We start from the raw sequence: 22502 nt of genomic DNA, 5'->3' as shown, positions 1-22502 counted from the left end.
TGTGTTTAATATATTTATGAAAATTAACTTCACACTTCAGATAAAAGAGTTTTAATTATACAGGCTTTTTTTTTTAATTTAACCCTTTGACTGTCGCGGCCGTATATATACGTCTTACGAGGGACCGTGTTTGACGTATATATACTCATAAATTCTAGCGGCTTCAAATCAAGCAAGGGAAAGCTGGTAGGCCCACATGTGAGAGAATGGGTCTGTGTGGTCAGTGTGCACCATATAAAAAAATCCTAGAGCACGCAGTGCATAATGAGAAAAAAAAAATGACCGTTTTTTTAATTAAAATGCCGACTTTGTGGTCTATTTTCGTATAGTATTTATGGTTGTATTCTCGTTTTCTTGGTCTTATTTCATAGAATGGAAAACATATTATAGAAATAGAGGTGATTTTGATTGATTTTACTATAAAAAGAACCTGGAAATGGAGCTCAAAGTAGGGGAAATGTTTGATTTTTGACAATGTTCAAAAGTAAACAAATGATGTCATTGTCCAATAAATGTCCAACTAGCCATTCTAATATGCAGTCATGAATGGGTTGATGTTATTTATACAATTATTACAGTATTGCAGTAGTCTGCATAATAGTAAGTCTTCTATTTTTTGTTTGAATAAAAATTAAAAATAGAAAGCAAGAGTAATATCAGAGGGGCCTGGAGACATGACTGATGAGCAAAGAAAATGTTATTTTAGAGCCAGGAATGTCTGCATTGTTCATTCTGGACCTTATTTTGAAATTGTCATATTTTTTAGTTTTCGTGAAATTGGCCAAATTGCAAATTTCTGACCACATTATTAGGTAGTTGAAATCGGTAAATGGGCAGTTTCTTGTTCTCAAGCGATAGAAAAAATGGAGTTCTAAAGAAATAGCTATGAGTTTGGGCGACTGGAACAAGGGAATTAGCCGAAAATAGGGCTCAAAGTGGGCAAAATCGCCGATTTGTAAACAGCGCCGAGGTCGCTAACTTCGTGAGAGCATAATTCCGTCAGTTTTCCATCAAATTTCGTTTTTTTGGTGTCATTACAATCGGGAAAAGATTCTCTATCATTTCATAAGAAAAAATAATTTTTTCTTTTTTTTTTAAATTTTGCGACACCAGGAGACACCTCAGGATTGGAGGTTGCGACAGTCAAAGGGTTAAATACAATGTTAATAAAATGAAGCATGGTATATACTATACCATCAGATGTTATACACAAACTTTTAATGTCACTTAAATACTGTGGACCATTATATCAGGTTAATATACGCTTTAGCTATAAATATTTTTCAATCTTTTTTTTCATGCTATCTCTGAAGTGTTAGCTTAACATAACTGTACTAATAAATTCTACATTTTACTGAAATCTTTCCTCCTTTTTCTTTTCTTGACTAAGATATTAGAGAAACAATTGTACAGAGATGAAGATGAAGCAAAATAGTTTACAAAAATTAAATAAAATCTATCACAAATATCATTATATTCATGGGGAAGCACTGTACGCATAGGAGACATGTAATGCCTGTGAAATGGTCAGAGGTACAGTAATCAGATTTGATCCAAGTATGGGGAGGGTAGCTTCAATTCCTTGAATCAATAGCCCATTACCAGCCTGAAGGAACCCCCTTTCCCCTCAAGGGTCTATCACAAATAATAGCCTTGGTTAACGGATAATAATATCAAGCTTCCGGCTCTACAGCTACTGCTGGTACCTTGCATAAAGCATCAACAATTATAATATGCATATATAACTATGAGTATGCTGGTGGCTTACCTCTGAAGCAGCAATATCACTGACACAGTCAGCATTACCAGTCACTCCCTCCATCACAGCCAACACACACTGTTGCACACTCACACAACCCTCCAGTCGCAGCAGAGAGAAGAGCAGCTTGAAGTGACCTATGCACTGCATCTCAACTCCTAAAAATTTCAAATATGAATTACTTAAGAATGTTCAACTCATATGGTCAATTCAGAAATTGGAAAATATCCATCTCAGGTTGCAGTAACTATATTATTTTGCTACACTTTGGGGTATTATTAAACAAAATAAACAAAGATATTTAAATTATTTTAATTACATTTTGCAGAAGTAATGCTATATGAGAAAGGAAGAGATTCTAACCTTTTATGAAAAATGAATGAAAAAATTATATCCACCTGGAAGCAGGATGTAAAAAACTAAGACTAACTGTTGGTTAAGACAAAATAGTAACACACCAAAATCTAGTATTAGTCAAAACCACTACCATAATACAGAAACCTGTTATATGTTAGCCACTAAAACAGATGGTGAATTATGCTACCATTAGTAAGGAATGATGTTATGATTGTGATTCCACTACCCAGGAATACATGTTTGCTACTAAAATCAGGTACTATACAAAACATGCTACATTTGGAGAGGAAAAGATATTACAACTGTCTGTGTCTCCACAAACAAGGAAAATTAACACCCTCTTATATGCCAAGCCCTGGCTATAATGTTCCAAACATTGAAATTTTTGATAGGTTACAGGTATAAATTATCAATGCTGATGTTAAAAGAGTAATAAAAGATGAGTGGCTAACAAAGATCACCAGTATTCCTGGAGTGTCATCAATCTCATGAGCTGTACTGATGTTGTATTTAACCCTTTCACAGTCGTGATCCCAGAAATCAAAAGTGCTGACAGTGTCACAATTTAAAAAGATATATGTATAATTTTACCTTCTGAAATGAGGGAGAATCTTTTTCTGAAGATAATGACACTAAAAATGCAAAATTTGATGGAAACTTACACAAATTTCACACAAGATTAAAGAAAAAAATATTTTTGTTAAGAGTCCAAAATAAAGACTGCAGGTATTCCAGCCACTAAAGCAACTATTCCTCTGTTTATTAATGATGTCCTTAGGCTTCTCCACTTTGAATCCATCATCACACAAAAAATCAGTCTTATCCTTCCTCAGGAAAATTGTCAAAACTTTATTATTTCCACCACTGTGAGCCCTACTTCAAAGCTACGTACTTCTGGTTTGAAACAAACCAAACTTATCTCTATTTCACTAGTATGTATTCCATTCTATCAACTGATATCAATAAACAGCCAATAAAACCCTAAAAACCACCCTAGAAAACACTTCAAACTTTAAGCCAACCACAAGGTCACAGGTCTGTTTTTCCCATCACACATTGTGTGGGGAAGGATTTTTTTTTATATACTATACATCTTCACTCCACATACCCATTCTCTCATGTCTAGGCCTAAATTTATCACTCACATCCTATCTGAGCGACTTGTACTTAAAAATCAGATGTATGTGAGCTACACTGGCATCAGTGACAGAGCTGTGGGAGACAGGGACAGTATTAAAAATACTGGCACTGTATAATGGAACAACAAGCATGATTGAATCTTTTAAATGATTATCCTATTAGCAGATCACTGTATAAGGACTCTCCACTCTGAATCCATCATCACATACAAAATCAAAGCTGATAGCAAGTATGATTGAATCTTTTAAGAGATTATCCTGAAGTAGGCAAATGTCAGATGATTGTATGAGAATGAAACAGAAGAAAGAAGAGGCATAAACTAGCTGCTAACATTTAAACTGATCTTGTACAACCATAGGCACTATCAACTAGCAACATCAGTAAACACAAAAACTCTAAACCCTGTTAGACATTTTCTCAGCAATCACAAAGTAACTACAGTACATAATGCCAGACAGTTAGTGGCCACAAATAATCATGACAAAACCCATTACCCTCCAAAAATAATTATATTTGAACTAAATCGAAAAGCAAAATTCTATAAAGCTAATAATGCTATTATTGATAATAAACAAGCATGTTAGATAGGAGTGAATGGAGATGAATGGTTTTTGGGACCTGATGAGCTGTTGGAGTGTGAGCAGGGTAATATTTTGTGAAGGGATTCAGAGAGACCGGTTAGCCGTACTCGAGTCCTGGAATTGGGAAGTACAATGCCTGCACTTTAAAGGAGGGGTTTAGGATATTGGCATTTTGGAGGGATTTCTAAACTGTCGTATCTGAGCACCTCTGCAAAGACAGTGATTATGTATGAGTGATGGTGAAAGTATTGAATGATGATGAAAGTTTTTTTTTCTTTCTTTTTGGGTCACCCTGCCTCAGGGGGAAACGGCCTATGTGTTAAAAAAAAAAAAAAAAAAAGTAAAATTTTCTTGCAAAGAACTTCAAAAGTACCAAAACAAATGTCCATCACAGCTGATAACCCATCCTTCTAAGAGAAACACTGCTTTTTACAGTGTAATTAAAAAATATTTGACAAGCAATATTATCACTATGCCATGACCTTGGTTTTCTTTATGCAAGGATAATAAAGCGTCTTCTCTATGTTACATCAAGGAAACATTCTCCATGCTATTACACTGTTAGAATTTGTTAATTTTGGCTAATTTATATTAATGTAATGTAACCTAATCTAAAGTCACGTACACAGAGATGCCGGCTAACATCCATACAGTAAAAAACCAATGGCTCGTCTTAAAACATTTACATTTACTTACTACATTCACAAGCAACAACCATACATGACATGCATGGTATATGGCAATTACAAATTGTATTGGTCAAAGAAAAAGATTTATTAATGAAGTGGTTAACTATGAATAAATGCCAGTCCCAAATGTAAAATTTTTTGAAAAGTAGCAGCAGGTTGATGCCCTCATAATAGCATCTTTCCTTTCCCCTAGCACAAATAAAAACAATGAGCAGACATTACAGTAATATGCAGACTATAATTCCAATACTGCAAACACAACCATATGGCAGGTAACATTTGACATTTTGCTTGGCATGAAAATATCAACAAGAATAAAAGAATAAAAGGTGTGAAATAGACTGTTTTTCAAAAAGAGTACCAGGAAACCAAAACAAAATACAGATTATTGAGTCTGACAAGGCATGAGGCTAGTGCCTTAGGAAAACAAAAATTACATTTGTTGTCTAGAAGAACTGTTAGTGCAACTGTGAAAGTTTATCTGAAAATTTTTCACACTGAAGATAACCAAACATAAATATCAGGATTAATTAATAAATGTATGATTCCAACAATAAAGAAATCTAAAAAAAAGGTTGACAGCTAATATTAAGGTCTTAACTTATTTTCCACGACCTTTTAGCTAACAAATACGTAATATAGACAAAATGAATTAATGGAAATCTCAACAAGAACATCCAACACTCTTAAAAATGAGATTATAAAATATCAAGGAATGTAGCTCTGATGAATATTCCATGTCCTGAATATTTTGTGCCCAGACGAATAACTCATTGCAAAATATGGAAGATGCAGTTAAATGTTGTAAATGTACCAGCGTCATGCCTTGCCTATTAGATACACACGTATCAATGTTGCAGTTCATAGTACCTGGTTCCCGCTCACCATCTAGGGATGCTTTACAGTCTCGTCCTGTGATCAATTACAAAAGTCTTTAAAATTTTGTCCTACTACTCTGCTCTAAGAGAGTACTACATCTTACATTAACCCAGTCAATCCTCATCACATGCAACAATTACAGAAAGCTAATTTCCAATACTGGTGATAAAAATGTATAATTTGATTATAGTACACAATCTAAAGTTATAAAGCAATATAACAAAATATAATTTGTTAAAATAACAATACTATTAAAAAAGAGAGGCAAAGAAACTAAATTATTATCACTGTTATTACTGTATTATATTCCTGTAAAGCTCTTAGCCTTTATGAATCATTCAGTGCTTCACAGCACCTGCAAGAGACATGATATATGAAGAGAGGTAAAGATGTTGAGAGAAGGACATTGGCAAAAGAGAAGGAAGGAGACGAGGGAGTCACAGCTGACTTAGCATATGGGTATCAGTCAAGAAATCACAAAGTGAAAAATCTTAACACTTTAATGTAAACTAAAAACAATGTCCAGAAAATGAAAAGCTTTCCTTGTCAAAGTATATAACTAACTTATTAACAACAACAATCTTTTATAGGATATATTTTATGGAAGAGAAATAACAACAAAAACTGCAAGGGGTAGACTGTGCATGCCTCGGCAGTGTACCTAACACAGGGGAGTACATAAATACGTATACATTAAATTAATAAAAATTAAAGAAATATTTAAAAAAAAAAAAAAAGGCACGATGTTTAGATTTACAGCTAAAAAACTGCATGCAGCTACTGAGTATATTATACATTAAAGAAGCAGACTTTTACTCTACACTGCCAGTCATTTTTACCTGGGTTATTTTTTATGACATTAACGAGAGCTTGAAGGGCATCACCAACACGTGCAAGTCTTGGATGTGACACTGTGGCGGCTGAGAGAGACAGCAGAGAGTGGACATACTGGGTTTCTCCACCAATATACTGGAGAAGCTCTAGGGTAAGCTCCTTCGCCTTCTGTTGGCAATAACAAATGCATTATTAAAACGTTAATTATAAAATATTGTGTATATTTTTGTTTATTAACCCCTTGACTGTCACAACCCCTAATCCTGAGGTGTCTCCTGGTGTCAAAAAATTTTTGAAAAAAAAAAAAAAAAAATCTAATGAAATGATAGAGAATCTTTTCCCGATGGTAATGACACCAAAAGAACGAAATTTGATGGAAAACTGACGGAATTACGCTCTCGCGAAGTTAGCGATCTCCGATATGTTTATGAATCAGCGATTTCGCCCACTTTGAGCCCAATTTTCAGCTAATTCCATTGTTCCAGTCGACCAAACTCATAGCTATTTCTTTAGAACTCCATTTTTTCTATCGAGCGAGTACAAGAAACTGCCCATTTACCGATTTCAACTACCCAATAACATGGTCATAAATTTGCAATTTGGCCAATTTCATGAAAATTAAATATATGCCAATTTCAAAATAGGGTCCAGAATAAACAATGCAGACATTCCTGGCTCTAAAATAACATTTTCTTTGCTCATCAGTCATGTCTCCAGGCCCCTCTGATATTACTCTTGCTTTCTATTTTGAATTTTTATTCAAACAAAAAATAGAAGATTTACTGTCATGCAGACTACTGCAATATTGTAATAATTGTATAAATAATGTCAACCTATTCATGACTGCATATTAGAATGGATAGTTGCACATTTATTGGACAATGACATCATTTGTTTACTTTTGAACATCGGCAAAAATCAATCATTTCCCCTACTTTGAGATCCATTTCGAGGTTCTTTTTATAGTAAAACCAATCAAAATCACCTCTATTTCTATAACATGTTTTCCATTCTATCAAATGAGACCAAGAAAATGAGACTACAACCATAAATACTATATGAAAATAGACCACAAAGTCGGCATTTTAATTAAAAAAAACGGTCGGAGTTTTGTTTTTCTCATTATGTACTGCGTGCTGCAGGATTTTTTTATATGGTGCACACTGACCACACAGACCCATTCTCTCACATGTGGGCCTACCAGCTTTCTCCTGCTTGATTTGAAGCTGCTAGAATTTATGAGTATATACTATACGTCAAACGCAATGGCTCGTAAGATGTATGTATACGACCGAAACAGTCAAAGGGTTAACAAAAATGAAAGACATTAGCATAATAACTGTACTGCATTTAAAACTTTCTATTAATTTAACCCTTTCAGGGTCCAAGGCCAAAATCTGAAGTCACGCACCAGTGTCCAAGAAATTTTGAAAAAAAAAAAAATTATTTTTTCTTACAGAATTAAAGAGCATATTTTTGTGAAGGTAATAAAACAAAAAAAATTAGAATCTGATCAGTACTTACCGAGATACAGTGCCAAGAAGTTTGTAGAAAATGATGTGGTGTTCTATCATATATTTACATATTTACAATCACTGGACATGGTTTTAGAACTGCTGGAGCTTGTGGAACTCCTTGAAACAAGGCACCATGCACAGAGGCACCTTACATTCCTCACACATAAACCGAGTGTCTTTGCGTCTTTGTTGCCGTCGTTTTGTTTGTGCACAGACAATGCATCTCTTCTGAGCAAATTTCTTTTGAGTTGAAGGAAGCTGTATTATGAAATGATCACCTTCTCTTCTCAAACGCTTGGGTATATTGTGATGAATTCGAGGACCATGTTGTATTGCAGGTGTTGTTACCTGGTACTTCATTATGAGTTGTCTGACAACAGACAAACAAAATTCACCATACGGTGGTCTGTTACCAGTCTTTATTTGGTACATATTATATGCATTCAGCATTGAAATGTCCATGAGATGGAAGAAAAGTTTCATGTACCACTTGTAACTCTTACGAACACAGTCAACAAAACCAATCTGCATGTCACACTTGTCAACCAAGCGCATGTTTTGTGTATAATCAATCACTGTCACTGGTTTTCGAATACGTTCATTAGTCACTCGATCAACTTTGCCACTGTCTTGCATTTCATTACGGTGAATGGTTGTCAACAATGTGACATCTCGTTTGTCATGCCACCGTAATGCCATGATGTCATTGGCAGTAAACACCTGCACGTCATCACCACGAACACCTGCGTTGAGCCTGGGCATATGTTTACGATTAGAACGCACTGTGCCACACACATCTGTCTTGTTCACTCGCATGAAATGACTGAGTAATGGGCTTGTGTACCAGTTATCGGTATATAATGTATGGCCCTTACCAAGATAAGGTGCCATCATGTTTCTCACTACGTCACCTGATATACCCAATAACATCTTGGTATCTTTCAATGTTTTACTACCCGTGTATACAACAATATCCAACACCAGGCCACTGTCACAATCACAGAGTACAAACAATTTTATACCAAAGCGGTTCCTCTTGCTCGGTATATACTGCTTGAATGACAGTCTACCTTTGAACAAAATCAAAGACTCGTCAATTACAAGATTCTTGAATGGATAAAAGTATATCCTGAACTTTTGTTTGAGATACATGAAAACATTTCTAATCTTGTATAACCTGTCACTTCTGTCAGGCCTGGTTTTGTCAGAGAAGTGCAACATACGTAAGAGTAAGATAAACCTGTTCACTGGTATTATTTCACTGAAGGATGGGGTACAAATTAGCCGATCTGTGGACCAGTATGCTTTTATATTATGCTTATAGACGTGAGGCATAAGCATTATTGTTGCAAAAAGCAAATACATTTCTGCAACAGTCGTCTCTTTCCACCTGTGTAGTCTTGACTGTGGTGATAAGATCGTATTTGCCATGGTGTACTGAAAATACTTATTACTTTCCCTGACAATAGTTTCCATCAATGGCTGGTCAAAGAATAATTCAAAGAATTCCAGTTCATTGGCCGTGGTTCCAAGGGGACAGGTAGGTAGAATTCCACTTTGCGAGTCATCAAAGTGGTGAGGGCTGGGAACAAAATTGGGATTTTGCTGCCAATCCCAGATACGGTTTGCTGGTGGATACTGGACATCATAGGCTGGTTGTACGGGTGGTTGTGGCGGGCTGGTGGGTGACGCTCCGCTTTGTCCTTGAACTGACGAGTCAGCAGCGTGGGTTCCCGCGTGGCACAGCGAGTCACGCATGGCGGTGCCACTACCACCACCAGCCCCACTAACACCATCCACTGATGTCTGTGGCCCATCCATGCCAAGTGTAGCCACATCATCCTCACTATCACTACCTAAAACGGGTGTAGGGCCACGGGATGTACTCCGGGATGTACTACGGGATGTACTCCGTCCCCTGGGCATAGCATAGGGTACACTACCCGAGCGCATGCGGCGGCGCACATACCGACGCTTCACTGGTGAATATGTTTCCTCACTATCACTACTCGAATGATCGTCGAGCGCAATAAAATCACAATCCACGTCAGAATCATCGTCATTACTGAAGTCAGAGGCCAGGCCACGGGAAAATATTAGTTTTCTCTTACGTTTAGGAACAACCGACCGTGAGTCATGAGTGCCCACACCAGAGGTAGAAGGTCGAGGATCGTCGGGGTTTTCTGCACTATTATCGATATCCTGGTCATTATTTTCGGTCACTAACTCATCAAAGCCGTAGAATTCGTCTTCATTTCCACTTCCATCAGTGTCAGAACTATCAGACAGGAAGAGGAGAGTCCCAATTTTCCGGGGAGTCAGAGCTGACTTGCGACGAGACATGGTGAACAAGGGTGACTGAGCCGGCGTTCCCACAATGCTATGCAGGCGCCTAGATTTTTTGTTTACGGCGCACACCCACCGCGCAGACCCATTCTCTCATATGTAGGCCTATGAGCGCTTTCGCGCTAAATTTGACGGCGCTAGAATTTTGGCGTAGATCTACGGTTTGGACACTCACCGACCAGCCGTAGATCTACGGGACGGACCCTGAAAGGGTTAATGATGAAAGACTGATATTTCCCACAATACCATTCCATGCATTAGTACATCAACTATTTCCAGATTTATTCTATCATGCATTAATATAATGCCCTCCATGTGCAGTATGAAATAGTTTATGTTAATGGATAACTGTTAAGGAAAATTAAGTATGATAGTTTTTGAGCCATGTACAGTGGACCCCTGAGTTTTGGCAGCATCGACTTGCGTGAAATTCGACTTTCAGAAAGTTTTTTGGCAAAATTTGGCCTCAAGTTTCGTGATTAGACTCGTGATTCGGCGACCGTCTGGTACCCATCCGCCTGTCACCGCGCACACCAAGCCAGTCTCCCACACCATTCACGCTCAGTGTGCCATTGTTTACCAACACGTGACCATCACCCCGTGGGTTCATATGTAATAATCCATTGTTTTTTGTGATTGCAACTGCTAAATAAGTCACCATGGGCCCAAGGAAAGCTAGTGCAAGCCCTTTGGTAAAGAAAGTGAGGAACATGATTGAATTCAAGAAGGAAATCAACGAAAAATATGAGAGTGGAGTGCGTGTTACAGAGCTTGCCAGGATGTATGGCAAACCACATTCAACCATCACTTCGATCGTGGTGAAAGGAAAGGAAATAAAGTGTGCTGTTGTTGCAAAAGGGGTGGATATGCTGACAAAAAGGAGATCACAAATCTTCGAAGAAGTGGAGAGGTTATTGTTGGTGTGGATTACCGAAAAACAGTTAGCAGGAGATAGTGTTACGCAGTCGATAATATGTGAAAAGGTAAGGCAGTTGCATGACGATCTCGTAAAGAAAATGCCTGCAACAAATGGTGATGCTTGTGATTTTAAGGCCAGCAAAGGTTGGTTTGAGAGATTTAAGAAGTGTAGTGGCATTCACAGTGTGATAAAGCATGGTGAGGCTGCCAGTTCTGACAAAATTGCAGCTGAGAAGTTTGTACAGGAGTTTAAGGAGCGCGTAGACACTGGAGAATTCAAACCCCAGCAAGTGTTTAATTGTGACGAAACAGGCCTCTTTTGGAAGAAAATGCCAAAGAGGACCTACATCACGCAGGAGGAAACGGCACTCCCAGGACACAAGCCTATGAAGGATAGGCTTACTCTCATGTTTTGTAGTAATGCTAGTGGGGATTTTAAAGTGAAGCCTTTATTGGTGTATCACTCTGAAAATCCCAGTGTGTTCAAGAAAAACAGTGTCGCCAAGAGTAATTTGTGTGTGATGTGGAAGGCTAACAATAAGGCATGGGTCACAAGGGATATTCTCCTAGACTGGTTTAATGAAGTGTTTGGCCCCAGTGTGAAGAAATACCTCCTGGAAAATAAACTGTCACTCAAGTGCCTCCTGGTAATGGACAATGCTCCTGCTCATCCTCCAGACTTGGAAGAGCAAATAGTGGAGGAGTTTAGTTTCACCACGGTGAAGTTCTTGCCCCCTAATACAACTCCTCTCCTCCAGCCCATGGACCAGCAGGTCATTTCAAACTTCAAAAAACTCTACACAAAAGCAGTGTTTCAAAAGTGCTTTGAAGTGATCTCAGACACTGAATTGACCCTAAGAGAGTTCTGGAAAGATCACTTTAATATCCTCCATTGCATAAACCTTATAGGTAAGTCTTGGGAGGGAGTGACTTCCAGGACTTCGAACTCTGCTTGGAGAAATTTGTGGCCAGATTGTGTAGAAGAGAGGGATTTTGAAGGGTTTGTGGCTGACCCTAAGGAGCCTATGCCAGTTGTGGAAACTATTGTGGCATTGGGGATGTCCCTGGGGTTGGAGGTGAGTGGTGAGGATGTGGAAGAGTTGGTGGAGGATCACAGGGAAGAGCTAACCACTGAAGAGCTGCAAGAGCTTCATGTGCAACAGCAAGAGATCACAGCTCAGGAAACTGCTGCAAAGGAGGAGGAAGAGAGATGGAGGAAGGTGCCTTCTTCAAAGATTAAGGACATTTGTGCAAAGTGGACTGAAGTGCAAACATTTATGGATGAATTTCACCCTAACAAAGCTCTTGCAGGCCATATTGGCAACATGTACAATGCAACAGTTAGGTATCTTTATTTCGAAACGTTTCGCCTACACAGTAGGCTTCTTCAGTCGAGTACAGAAAAGTTGATAGAAGCAGAAGAGACTTGAAGGCGATGTAATCAGTCCATCACCCTTAAAGTTTTGAGGTGGTCAGTCCCTCATTCTGGAGAAGAGCATTGTTCCATAGTATGAAACAATATTGTTTCATACTATGAAACATACATGAAACAATATTGTTTCAGACTATGGAACAATGCTCTTCTCCAGACTGAGGGACTGACCACCTCAAAACTTTAAGGGTGATGGACTGATTACATCGTCTTCAAGTATCTTCTGCTTCTATCAACTTTTCTGTACTCGACTGAAGAAGCCTACTGTGTAGGCGTAACGTTTCGAAATAAAGATACCTAACTGTTGCATATGTGTGTTACCTAACAACCTGTCGTTATTTTATACCATTTTAATGTTCAACATGTACAATGACAGTGTTGTGTCCCACTTCAGACAAATCTTAAAAGAAATGCCAGAAACAGAGCTCTCTGGACAGATATTTTGTGAGACAGGGGTCCAGTGGCTCTCAAGTTGTTTCCCAGTGCCAGTGTCTTTAAAAAACAAAGAAGGGAAGTAACCCCAGATAAGGACTTCATACCTGAAGTCCTAATGGAAGGAGATTCTCCTTCCAAACAATAGTGTACACCTTCCTCCTATCTTCCTTCCACCCAGAAGTCTTCAGTAAAGGTAAGTGTAATGTTATTATTTCTTTAAATGAATGTACTTGATTTCTGATTGTTTTCAGTATGTAAATCTTTATTTAATTTGAAAAAAAAAAAAATGTAATATTTTTGGGTGTCTGGAATGGATTAATTTTTTTTTTTTTTTTTAACAAGTCGGCCATCTCCCAATAAGGCAGGGTGACCCAAAAAAGGAAGAAAATCCCCAAAAAGAAAATACTTTCATCATCATTCAACACTTTCACCACACTCACACATTATCACTGTTTTTGCAGAGGTGCTCAGAATACAACAGTTTAGAAGCATATACGTATAAAGATACACAACATATCCCTCCAAACTGCCAATATCCCAAACCCCTCCTTTTGAAGTGCAGGCATTGTACTTCCCATTTCCAGGACTCAAGTCCGACTATATGAAAATAACCGGTTTCCCTGAATCCCTTCACTAAATATTACCCTGCTCACACTCCAACAGATCGTCAGGTCCCAAGTACCATTCGTCTCCATTCACTCCTATCTAACACGCTCACGCACACTTGCTGGAAGTCCAAGCCCCTCGCCCACAAAACCTCCTTTACCCCCTCCCTCCAACCCTTTCGAGGACGACCCCTACCCCGCCTTCTTTCACCTATAGATTTATAGGCTTTCCATGTCATTCTACTTTGATCCATTCTCTCTAAATGACCAAACCACCTCAACAACCCCTCTTCAGCCCTCTGACTAATACTTTTATTAACTCCACACCTTTTCCTAATTTCCACACTCCAAATTTTCTGCATATTTACACTACACATTGCCCTTAGACAGGACATCTCCACTGCCTCCAACCGTCTCCTCGCTGCTGCATTTGCCACCCAAGCTTCACATCCATATAAGAGTGTTGGTACTACTATACTTTCATACAATCCCTTCTTTGCCTCCATAGATAACGTTTTTTGACTCCACATATACCTCAATGCACCACTCACCTTTTTTCCCTCATCAATTCTATGATTAGCCTCATCCTTCATAAATCCATCCGCCGACACGTCAACTCCCAAGTATCTGAAAACATTCACTTCTTCCATACTCCTCCTCCAATCATTTGATACCCTCATCACCTTACTCTTCTCTATGTTCACTTTCAACTTTCTACCTTTACACGCATTCCCAAACTCATCCACTAACCTTTGCAATTTTTCTTTAGAATCTCCCATAAGCACAGTATCATCAGCAAAAAGTAACTGTGTCAATTCCCATTTTGAATTTGATTTCCCAAAATATAATCCCACCCCTCTCCCGAACACCCTAGCATTTACTTCTTTTACAACCCCATCTATAAATATATTAAACAACCATGGTGACATTACACATCGCTGTCTAAGACCTACTTTTACTGGGAAGTAGTCTCCCTCTCTTCTACACACCCTAACCTGAGCCTCACTATCCTCATAAAAACTCTTTACAGCATTTAGTAACTTACCACCTATTCCATATACTTGCAACATCTGCCACATTGCTCCTCTATCCACTCTATCATATGCCTTTTCTAGATCCGTAAATGCAACAAAAACTTCCCTACCTTTATCTAAATACTGTTCACATATATGCTTCAATGTAAACGCTTGATCTACACATCCCCTACCCACTCCGAAACCTCCTTGCTCATCCGCAATCCTACATTCTGTCTTACCTCTAATTCTTTCAATTATAACCCTACCGTACACTTTTCCTGGTATACTCAGTAAACTTATTCCTCTATAATTTTTACAATCTCTTTTGTCCCCTTTCCCTTTATATAAAGGGACTATACATGCTCTCTGCCAATCCCTAGGTACCTTCCCCTCTTTAATTTTATTTCCATTATTTCTTATGGGGAAAATGGTTTTGAGTTTCGTGAATTTCGACTTTCGGCAGGCTCTCTGGAACGGATTAATCATGAAACTTGGGGGTTCACTGTAGATCATGTATTTTTAAATATATGGTCTTCAGAAGCAGTAGTCTCTAAATGTGTTTACAGGGATAAAGTCATAGCTCCTGCCTCTGCCTCTTAACTATTGGTATTATCTGCCTAGCATGACCTGATTATAACTGCTAATGAAATTTTAAATGATATTATATTATCTATCACAAGAAAAGCGGTTTCCTGTGTTTCCAGAGTAATAAATAAATTTAAAAACAAATAAAAAATATAACAAAAAATCACTAGCATTAATGAGCTCTTAAAAGAAACACTAATTACCTGTATAGGGAATGAAGGTTGCTCATTATATATTCTGATGAAGACTCCACCAATAATAAGCTCATCCTTGTGAGCATCAAATTCAAAAGCTGCCCCATATTCTGGATCTGACTGGCCTGTGCGCACATGAGCCTGTTGGTTGATGGCCAGAAAGTCAATGAGCTGTGTACGGGTGCCGTTGTCCCAGATGAGGTATGGCGTCTCTACATTACTTGTCAAGATCTTTAACACCTGTGAAGTTTGCAATAATTAGTGCTTGGCCTGGTTTTAGACAGAGCAGAAAATGCCGAAACACAGACACAGTAATAACAACATAAAGACATTCACATGCAGCTCCAACTTCAGGATTTCTTTTGCAGTTCTCCATAGTTAAATTTTTTCCAGTCTGCTAAGAATTATATACAATTCTAAAAGGAAATTGTTCATCCTCTCTTAAGTAAGTAGTATCTTTCTTACCTGAAAGCATTATTTAAGAAATAAATTATAAGCCTTCGGTGATATTAAAGTGTATATCATGCCCCCAATACACAGGTAGCTGATGGGTCTAACCTTAAAATAATGGCCTTTTCATAAAAAGAATAAACAGAAAATTAAAATATCTATGTAATGCTAATGTACCTTCATATATATATATATATTTTTTTTAAAACACTGGTTGCCTCTCACCAAGGCAGGGTGACCCAAAAAAGAAGAAATACTTTCACCATCACTGTCTTGCCAGAGGTGCTTTGATACTACAGCTGCAAATATTCCCACCCCTCCTTCAGAGTGCAGGCACTGTACTTCCCACCTCCAGGACTCAAGTTCAGCTAACCGGTTTCCCTGAATCCCTTCACAAATGGTACCTTGCTTGGAGTCCAACAGCTTGTCAATTCCCAAACACCACCTACCCCGACTCACTCACTCCTGTCTAACATGCTCACACACATGCCTACTGTCATTATTGCATGACAGGCTGATCAATGCAATATGAGTGACTGTGCAACAAACCTGGCAGGATCACCGAGTTTTTGAAGAGTTACACACTCTTAAAATAACAGACCGCTATTTACCTCTTCTGATGAACAGATGGGTATAAGGGAAACTATGTAAGGGGTCAGCAGTTTTTGAAGCACTCCCTGGATTACAGTATTGGCTGGGGTTACTTTGTCCTCTTCCATGTATAGACCACCCAAACGACCACAGGCATAGAGGGCCAACTTGGCTAGTCGATTGCTCAACTCCTGAAAAACACAGGATATACTGTATTTAACTGTTACATTAATGGACCTTTCCATCTTAACCACAAACTGATGACCCAACTACCAGGTTCACTTAACAGCCTTATACTGTACTTGGCTTCAAAATCAAATAGGAATCCTAAATAGTTAAACCTCAACTTAACGGACTCCAGTCTAATGGATTTCAGACTTAAAGGACAAAATCTGTTGTCTGGACAAACTCCAGATGTATCAAAGCCCACTGTTTCCAGAATTGCCTGTTATTGTTATCTACCAGGTAAACTTACTTTAGATTTAACAGACCAAGTCTGATGTCTCCAGACTTATTCATTATTGTTATGGTCTGCTGGGTAAATTGATTTTGGATTTAACCCTTCCAGGGTTTCGGACGTACTACTACGGCTTACGCACCAGGGTTTTTGACGTACTAGTACGCCAAAATTCTAGCGCCCTCAAATCTAGTGAGAGAAAACTGGTAGGCCTACATATGAAAGAATGGGTCTATGTGGTCAGTGTGCGCAGTATAAAAAAAATCCTGCAGCACACAGTGCGTACTGAGAAAAAAAAACTTTAACCGTGTTTTTGGATTAAAACAGCGACTTTGCACTATATTTTCGTATGGTATTTATTGTTGTATTCTAGTTTTCCTGGTCTCATTTTATAGAATGGAAGACATATTACAGAAATTGAGATGATTCTGACTGGTTTTACAATGAAAAGTACATTGAAATTGAGCTCAAAGTACCAGTAAACAAATCATGCTAAGCGTCCAATACATGTCAACTGGTGAGTCTAATATTCTTTCACAAGTACGGCGATATTATTTATACCATTTCTACACTAATGCATTAGTCTGCATAACAGTAAATCTTCTATTTTTTGTGAGAATAAAAATTCAAAGTGGAAAGCAAAAGAATGTAAGAAGGGCATGGGGACATGACTAATGAACAGAGGAAATGCTATTTTAGTGCCAGGAATGTCTGTCTCGTTTACTCTGAACCCTATTTGGAAATTGGCATCTTTTGAAATTTGTGTGAAATTGGCAAAATTGCTAAATTCTGACCATTGTATTGGATAGTTGAAATTGGTAAATGGGTGGTTTCTAGTACTCATTCGATAGACAAAATGGAGTTCTAGCAAAATAGTTTTAATTTTTGTCGACTAGTACACTGGAATTGGCCGAAAATAGGGCTCAAAGTGGGCAAAATCGCCGATGCGTAAACATCGTCGAGACTGCTAACTTCACGAAAGCATAATTCCGTAAGTTTTCCATAAAATTTCATACTTTTGGTGTCATTATGACCGGGAAAAGATTCTCTATCTTTTCATAAGAAAAAATAATTTTTTTTTTTGAAATTTGGGCGACCCTGAGAACAAGTTTCGGAGAGGGCCTGCCGACCCTGAAAGGGTTAATGGTCAAAGTTTGTTATTTCCAGAAATGCTCATTATTATTACGATCATGAAAAAACACTCATCATTTGGATTTAATGGACAAGCAGAATTATCAGACATTCTCTCGCTATATTAATCTGTTAAATTGAAGTTTTACCTTAAATTCTTCCCTTTTCAATCATTATCACATTTACATACAGCCTCTCCTCACTTAACGACGGAGTTCCGTTCCTAAGACCACGTCGGTAAACAAATTCGTCGCTAAGTGAGGAGAATACTACAATGGTAGTGGGTTTGTGTCAACTATCTCTGATATTGTTTTAATGTCACTTCTGCACCATTTCTAACATTTCTGGTACATTTTTAAAAGTTTATACAGCACTGTACTGTATATTGTAATAAACAGAATAGAGGAAATCAGCTCTAATATACATTATTTAGGTATGAATTCTGGTCAGAGAGCCCGTCATAAGTCCAAGTCATCAGTAAACAAGTACGTCGCTAAGCGAAGAGAGGCTGTAAAAGTAAAATGTCCAATAACACATGATCTGTTAACACGTTTTCACTGCAACATGGTTGCAAAATTGAGGAATATTTTCGGCGAGCATGCCATAAAAATTAGTGTACACAATGGAGTACATGTAAGAAAAAATGAGGCATGCGCCAGTCTTTCCCCTCCTCCTCATAGAGAGGAGGAGGGGAAATAAAATATGCCTAATCTATATCATGCATACAACGAATCAAAACTTGAGCTTTTAGATATGAAATTTACCAAGTTTCAATATCAGAGATTGACAAATAGTATCTCAACAATTTCTACAAGAGCAAACTAACTGGGAAGCCACATTACCTGTTGGTTTGAATCTTCACACTTGCTGACACCACCTTCATCAAGAGTGTAGTCATAATTGAAAAGGAAGAGCAATAGATGCCAGAGGATGCCGGCTTGGAGCAAGTTCATCTGAAGGATGTGATCAATGGCCAGCGCTGACACACACTCCACACCCACTAAGCAGACACGCAGCAAAGACTGTTTGAACAATTGACAATGTTACTGATACTTTCTTGAAACATTTAGACTGTATGTTACCTGATATCATTAACCATATAAATTTCAAACCATGACACAGTTTCAATATCGGAAATAGAAATATGTTTAAATATTATAAATTAAGTTCTCAATAAATAATTTTCAAAAAATGTAAAGCAAAAGCAATGATTTTCCACAACTACAAAGTTTGCCTTTATTAAGGGTTAGAACCAGGTAAAGGCTAACTAACAATTAACTAAACATTCCTGTAATGAATCTGTAAAGCTAGATACAAAAGGAAGACAATAAACATCTCAGTGTGTCCATTCATAATCATGCTCAAGTAATAAGCATGTCATTTTATGTCATTTTAAAACAAAAGCAAAACAGGATCAAGATGTGCAAATCTTAGCTAAAAAAAAAAAATGCAGGAAAACACCATGAAATAACAGATTATAAGTAAATGGGGTATGAGTCAAGGAAGAAAATATACCTTCATTGTGAATTTGACTTGTGAAATACTGTAAGAAAATCCTTGTGTATACACAAAACACATTAATTAAAAAAAAAAAAAAAAAAAAAAAAAAAAACTGTAGAGTCAAAAGGAAATTTTATATATTACTACAAAGTAAAGGATGAAAAATATCTTATCAGTTCAATGAACCACGCTAGGAATCACAACCAATTCACATTTTACCCCTAAAAACACACAGATGCTGACCTCCCTCCCACTTTTTTTTTGCAGCTATACCCTATGCCTTCTGATCCTAACAAACTTCTGTTATCTGTGCCTGTACATGGCTGGAGCAACTACTTGCAGAGCTTAAGACAGCAGCTGTCATGGGGTGGTGTTTTACTGTACGTAAGTGGTTCATCAAACCAATTTACAAGATTTTTTCATTCTTCACAATGTAGCACTTTATGGTTCTGATAAATCACTCTAGGAATCCTGTCAAAAGTACTTGAAATGGAGGAGGCAGCTGGAGAGGAAAGGTGGTCATTGTATGTATCAAAAGATTGTAATGTAATGACACCAAAAAAACGAAATCTGATGGAAAACTGACGGAATTACGCTCTCACGAAGTTAGTGACCTCGGCGATATTTACAAACAGGTGATTTCGCCCACTTTGAGACCTATTTTCAGCTAATTCTATTGTTCCAGTCTTTAGAACTCCATTTTTTCTATCGATTGAGTATAGGAATCTGCCCATTTACCGATTTCAACTACCCAATAACACGGTCAGATATTTGCAATTTGGCCAATTTTGTGAAAATTAAAAGTATGACAATTTCAAAATAAGGTCCAGAATGAACAATGCAGACATTCCTGGCTCTAAAATAACATTTTCTTTGTTCATCAGTCATGTCTCCAGGCCCCTCTGATGTTACTCTTGCTTTCTATTTTGAATTTTTATTCAAACAAAAAATTGAAGATTTATTGTTATGCAGACTACTGCAACACTGTAATAATTTTATAAATAATGTCAACCCATTCATGACTGCATATTAGAATGGCTAGTTGGACATTTATTGGACAATGACATCATTTGTTTACTTTTGAACAAAATCAAACATTTCCCCTACTGTGAGCTCCATTTCCAGGTTTTTTTTATAGTAAAATCAATCAAAATCACCTCTATTTCTATAATATGTTTTCCATTCTATCAAATGAGACCAAGAAAACAAGAATACAACCATAATTACCATACGAAAATAGACCACAAAATCGGCATTTTAATAATAAAAAAAAACAAAAAAAAAAACGGTCAGTTTTTTTTCTCATTATGCACTGTGTGCTCCAGGATTTTTTTATATGGTGAACACTGACCACACAGACCCATTCTCTCATATGTGGGTCTACCAGCTTTCTCCTGCTTGATTTGAAGCCGCTAGAATTTATGAGTATATATACGTCAAACACAGTACCTCGTAAGACATATATATATATATATATATATACACGACCGAAACAGTCAAAGGGTTAATGTGAAGGAGCCAAAAATGACTCGTGTATCAGCCAATGAATGGTTAATAACATTTATTTTCTCACCTTTTTTTCTCTGGCATTATTAGTTTTTTGAGGTTAAAAATACAATACCTATACTAAAATTTTGTGTGTTAACTGCAATGCAAGTCATTTAAAATTAAACATAGTAAAAGGATGAGAAACCATAAAATAAAAAAGTTTTACTATACATACCTCAATAGAGTTTAACATTTTCATTAAGGCAGTTCAAAGAAATCCGAGATATGGTAAGAGAGGAGCCGCATGGACTGTGAACTGCTGACCCACTGGCCATGAGGTGAATAAGCTACCCTACACCGCAGATATGAAAGAATTCCAGGGGCATCAAGTGTGCTTTACAACCAATTGGTTGGTGGCAGTCAATGACCTGTACAATTCCTCATTCTTGGAATTCATACAGTCATGATAGTGTGAATTTATAGTTTGTATGCTAATAATTGTAAAAGATACACACTAATTTAAACACTAATAGACTGCTCGTGTAATACTGTATGTGTGTGGAATACGTGTACTCACCTATTTGTGGTTACAGGGGTCGAGTCACAGCTCCTGGCCCCGCCTCTTCGCTGATTGCTACTAGGTCCACTCTCCCCCTGCCCCATGAGCTCTATCATACCTCGCCTTAAAACTATGTATGGTTCCCGCCTCCACTACGTCACTTTCTAGGCTGTTCCACGGCCTGACTACTCTATGACTGAAGAAATACTTCCTAACATCCCTTTCATTCATCTGAGTCTTCAACTTCCAATTGTGACCTCTTGTGTCTGTGTCCCTTCTCTGGAACATCCCGTCTTTGTCCACCTTGTCTATTCCGCGCAGTATTTTATATGTCGTTATCATGTCTCCCCTGACCCTCCTGTCCTCCAGTTTCGTCAGGCCAATTTCCCTCAACCTTTCTTCATAGGACAATCCCCGTAGCTCTGGGACTAGTCTTGTTGCAAACCTTTGCACTTTCTCTAATTTCTTGACGTGCTTGACTAGGTGTGGATTCCAAACTGGTGCTGCATACTCCAGTATGGGCCTGACGTAAATGGTATACAGAGTCTTGAACGAATCTTTACTGAGGTATCGGAACGCTATCCGTAGGCTTGCCAGGCGCCTGAATGCTGCAGCAGTTATCCGATTGATGTGCGCCTCAGGAGATATGCTCGGTGTTATACTCACCCCCAGATCTTTTTCCTTGAGTGAGGTTTGCAGTCTTTGGCCATCTAAACTATATTGTGTCTGCAGTCTTCTTTGCCCTTCCCCAATCTTCATGACTTTGCATTTGGCAGGGTTAAACTCAAGGAGCCAGTTGCTGGACCAGGCTTGTAGCCTGTCCAGGTCTCTTCGTAGTCCTGCCTGATCCTCATCCGATTTGATTCTTCTCATTAACTTCACATCATCTGCAAACAAGAACACTTCTGAGTCTATCCCTTCCGTTATGTCGTTCACATATACCAAGAACAGCGCAGGTCCTAGGACTGACCCCTGTGGAACTCCGCTTGTCACAGGCACCCACTCTGACACCTTGTCACGTACCATGACTCGTTGTTGC

General features: G+C 38.0%; 1 protein-coding gene across 1 annotated transcript in view; it reads right to left on the bottom strand.

The window, feature by feature from the left end:
- The window catches only part of Rme-8 (receptor mediated endocytosis 8), a 135819-nt gene that overhangs the window by 28062 nt on the left and 85255 nt on the right, over positions 1-22502 (bottom strand). Inside the window, exons 29-34 of the mRNA XM_070097155.1 lie at positions 18759-18938; positions 16349-16519; positions 15297-15527; positions 6245-6407; positions 5397-5438; positions 1769-1917 (exon numbers count right to left, since the gene is read on the bottom strand). Coding sequence (XP_069953256.1) covers positions 1769-1917; positions 5397-5438; positions 6245-6407; positions 15297-15527; positions 16349-16519; positions 18759-18938 — 936 coding nt within the window. The remainder of the gene's footprint in view (positions 1-1768; positions 1918-5396; positions 5439-6244; positions 6408-15296; positions 15528-16348; positions 16520-18758; positions 18939-22502) is intronic.

Source organism: Cherax quadricarinatus, chromosome 4 (assembly GCF_038502225.1).
Source record: "Cherax quadricarinatus isolate ZL_2023a chromosome 4, ASM3850222v1, whole genome shotgun sequence".
Taxonomy (NCBI): Eukaryota; Metazoa; Arthropoda; class Malacostraca; order Decapoda; family Parastacidae; genus Cherax; species Cherax quadricarinatus.
This window is presented reverse-complemented; position numbering and strand designations above follow the sequence as displayed.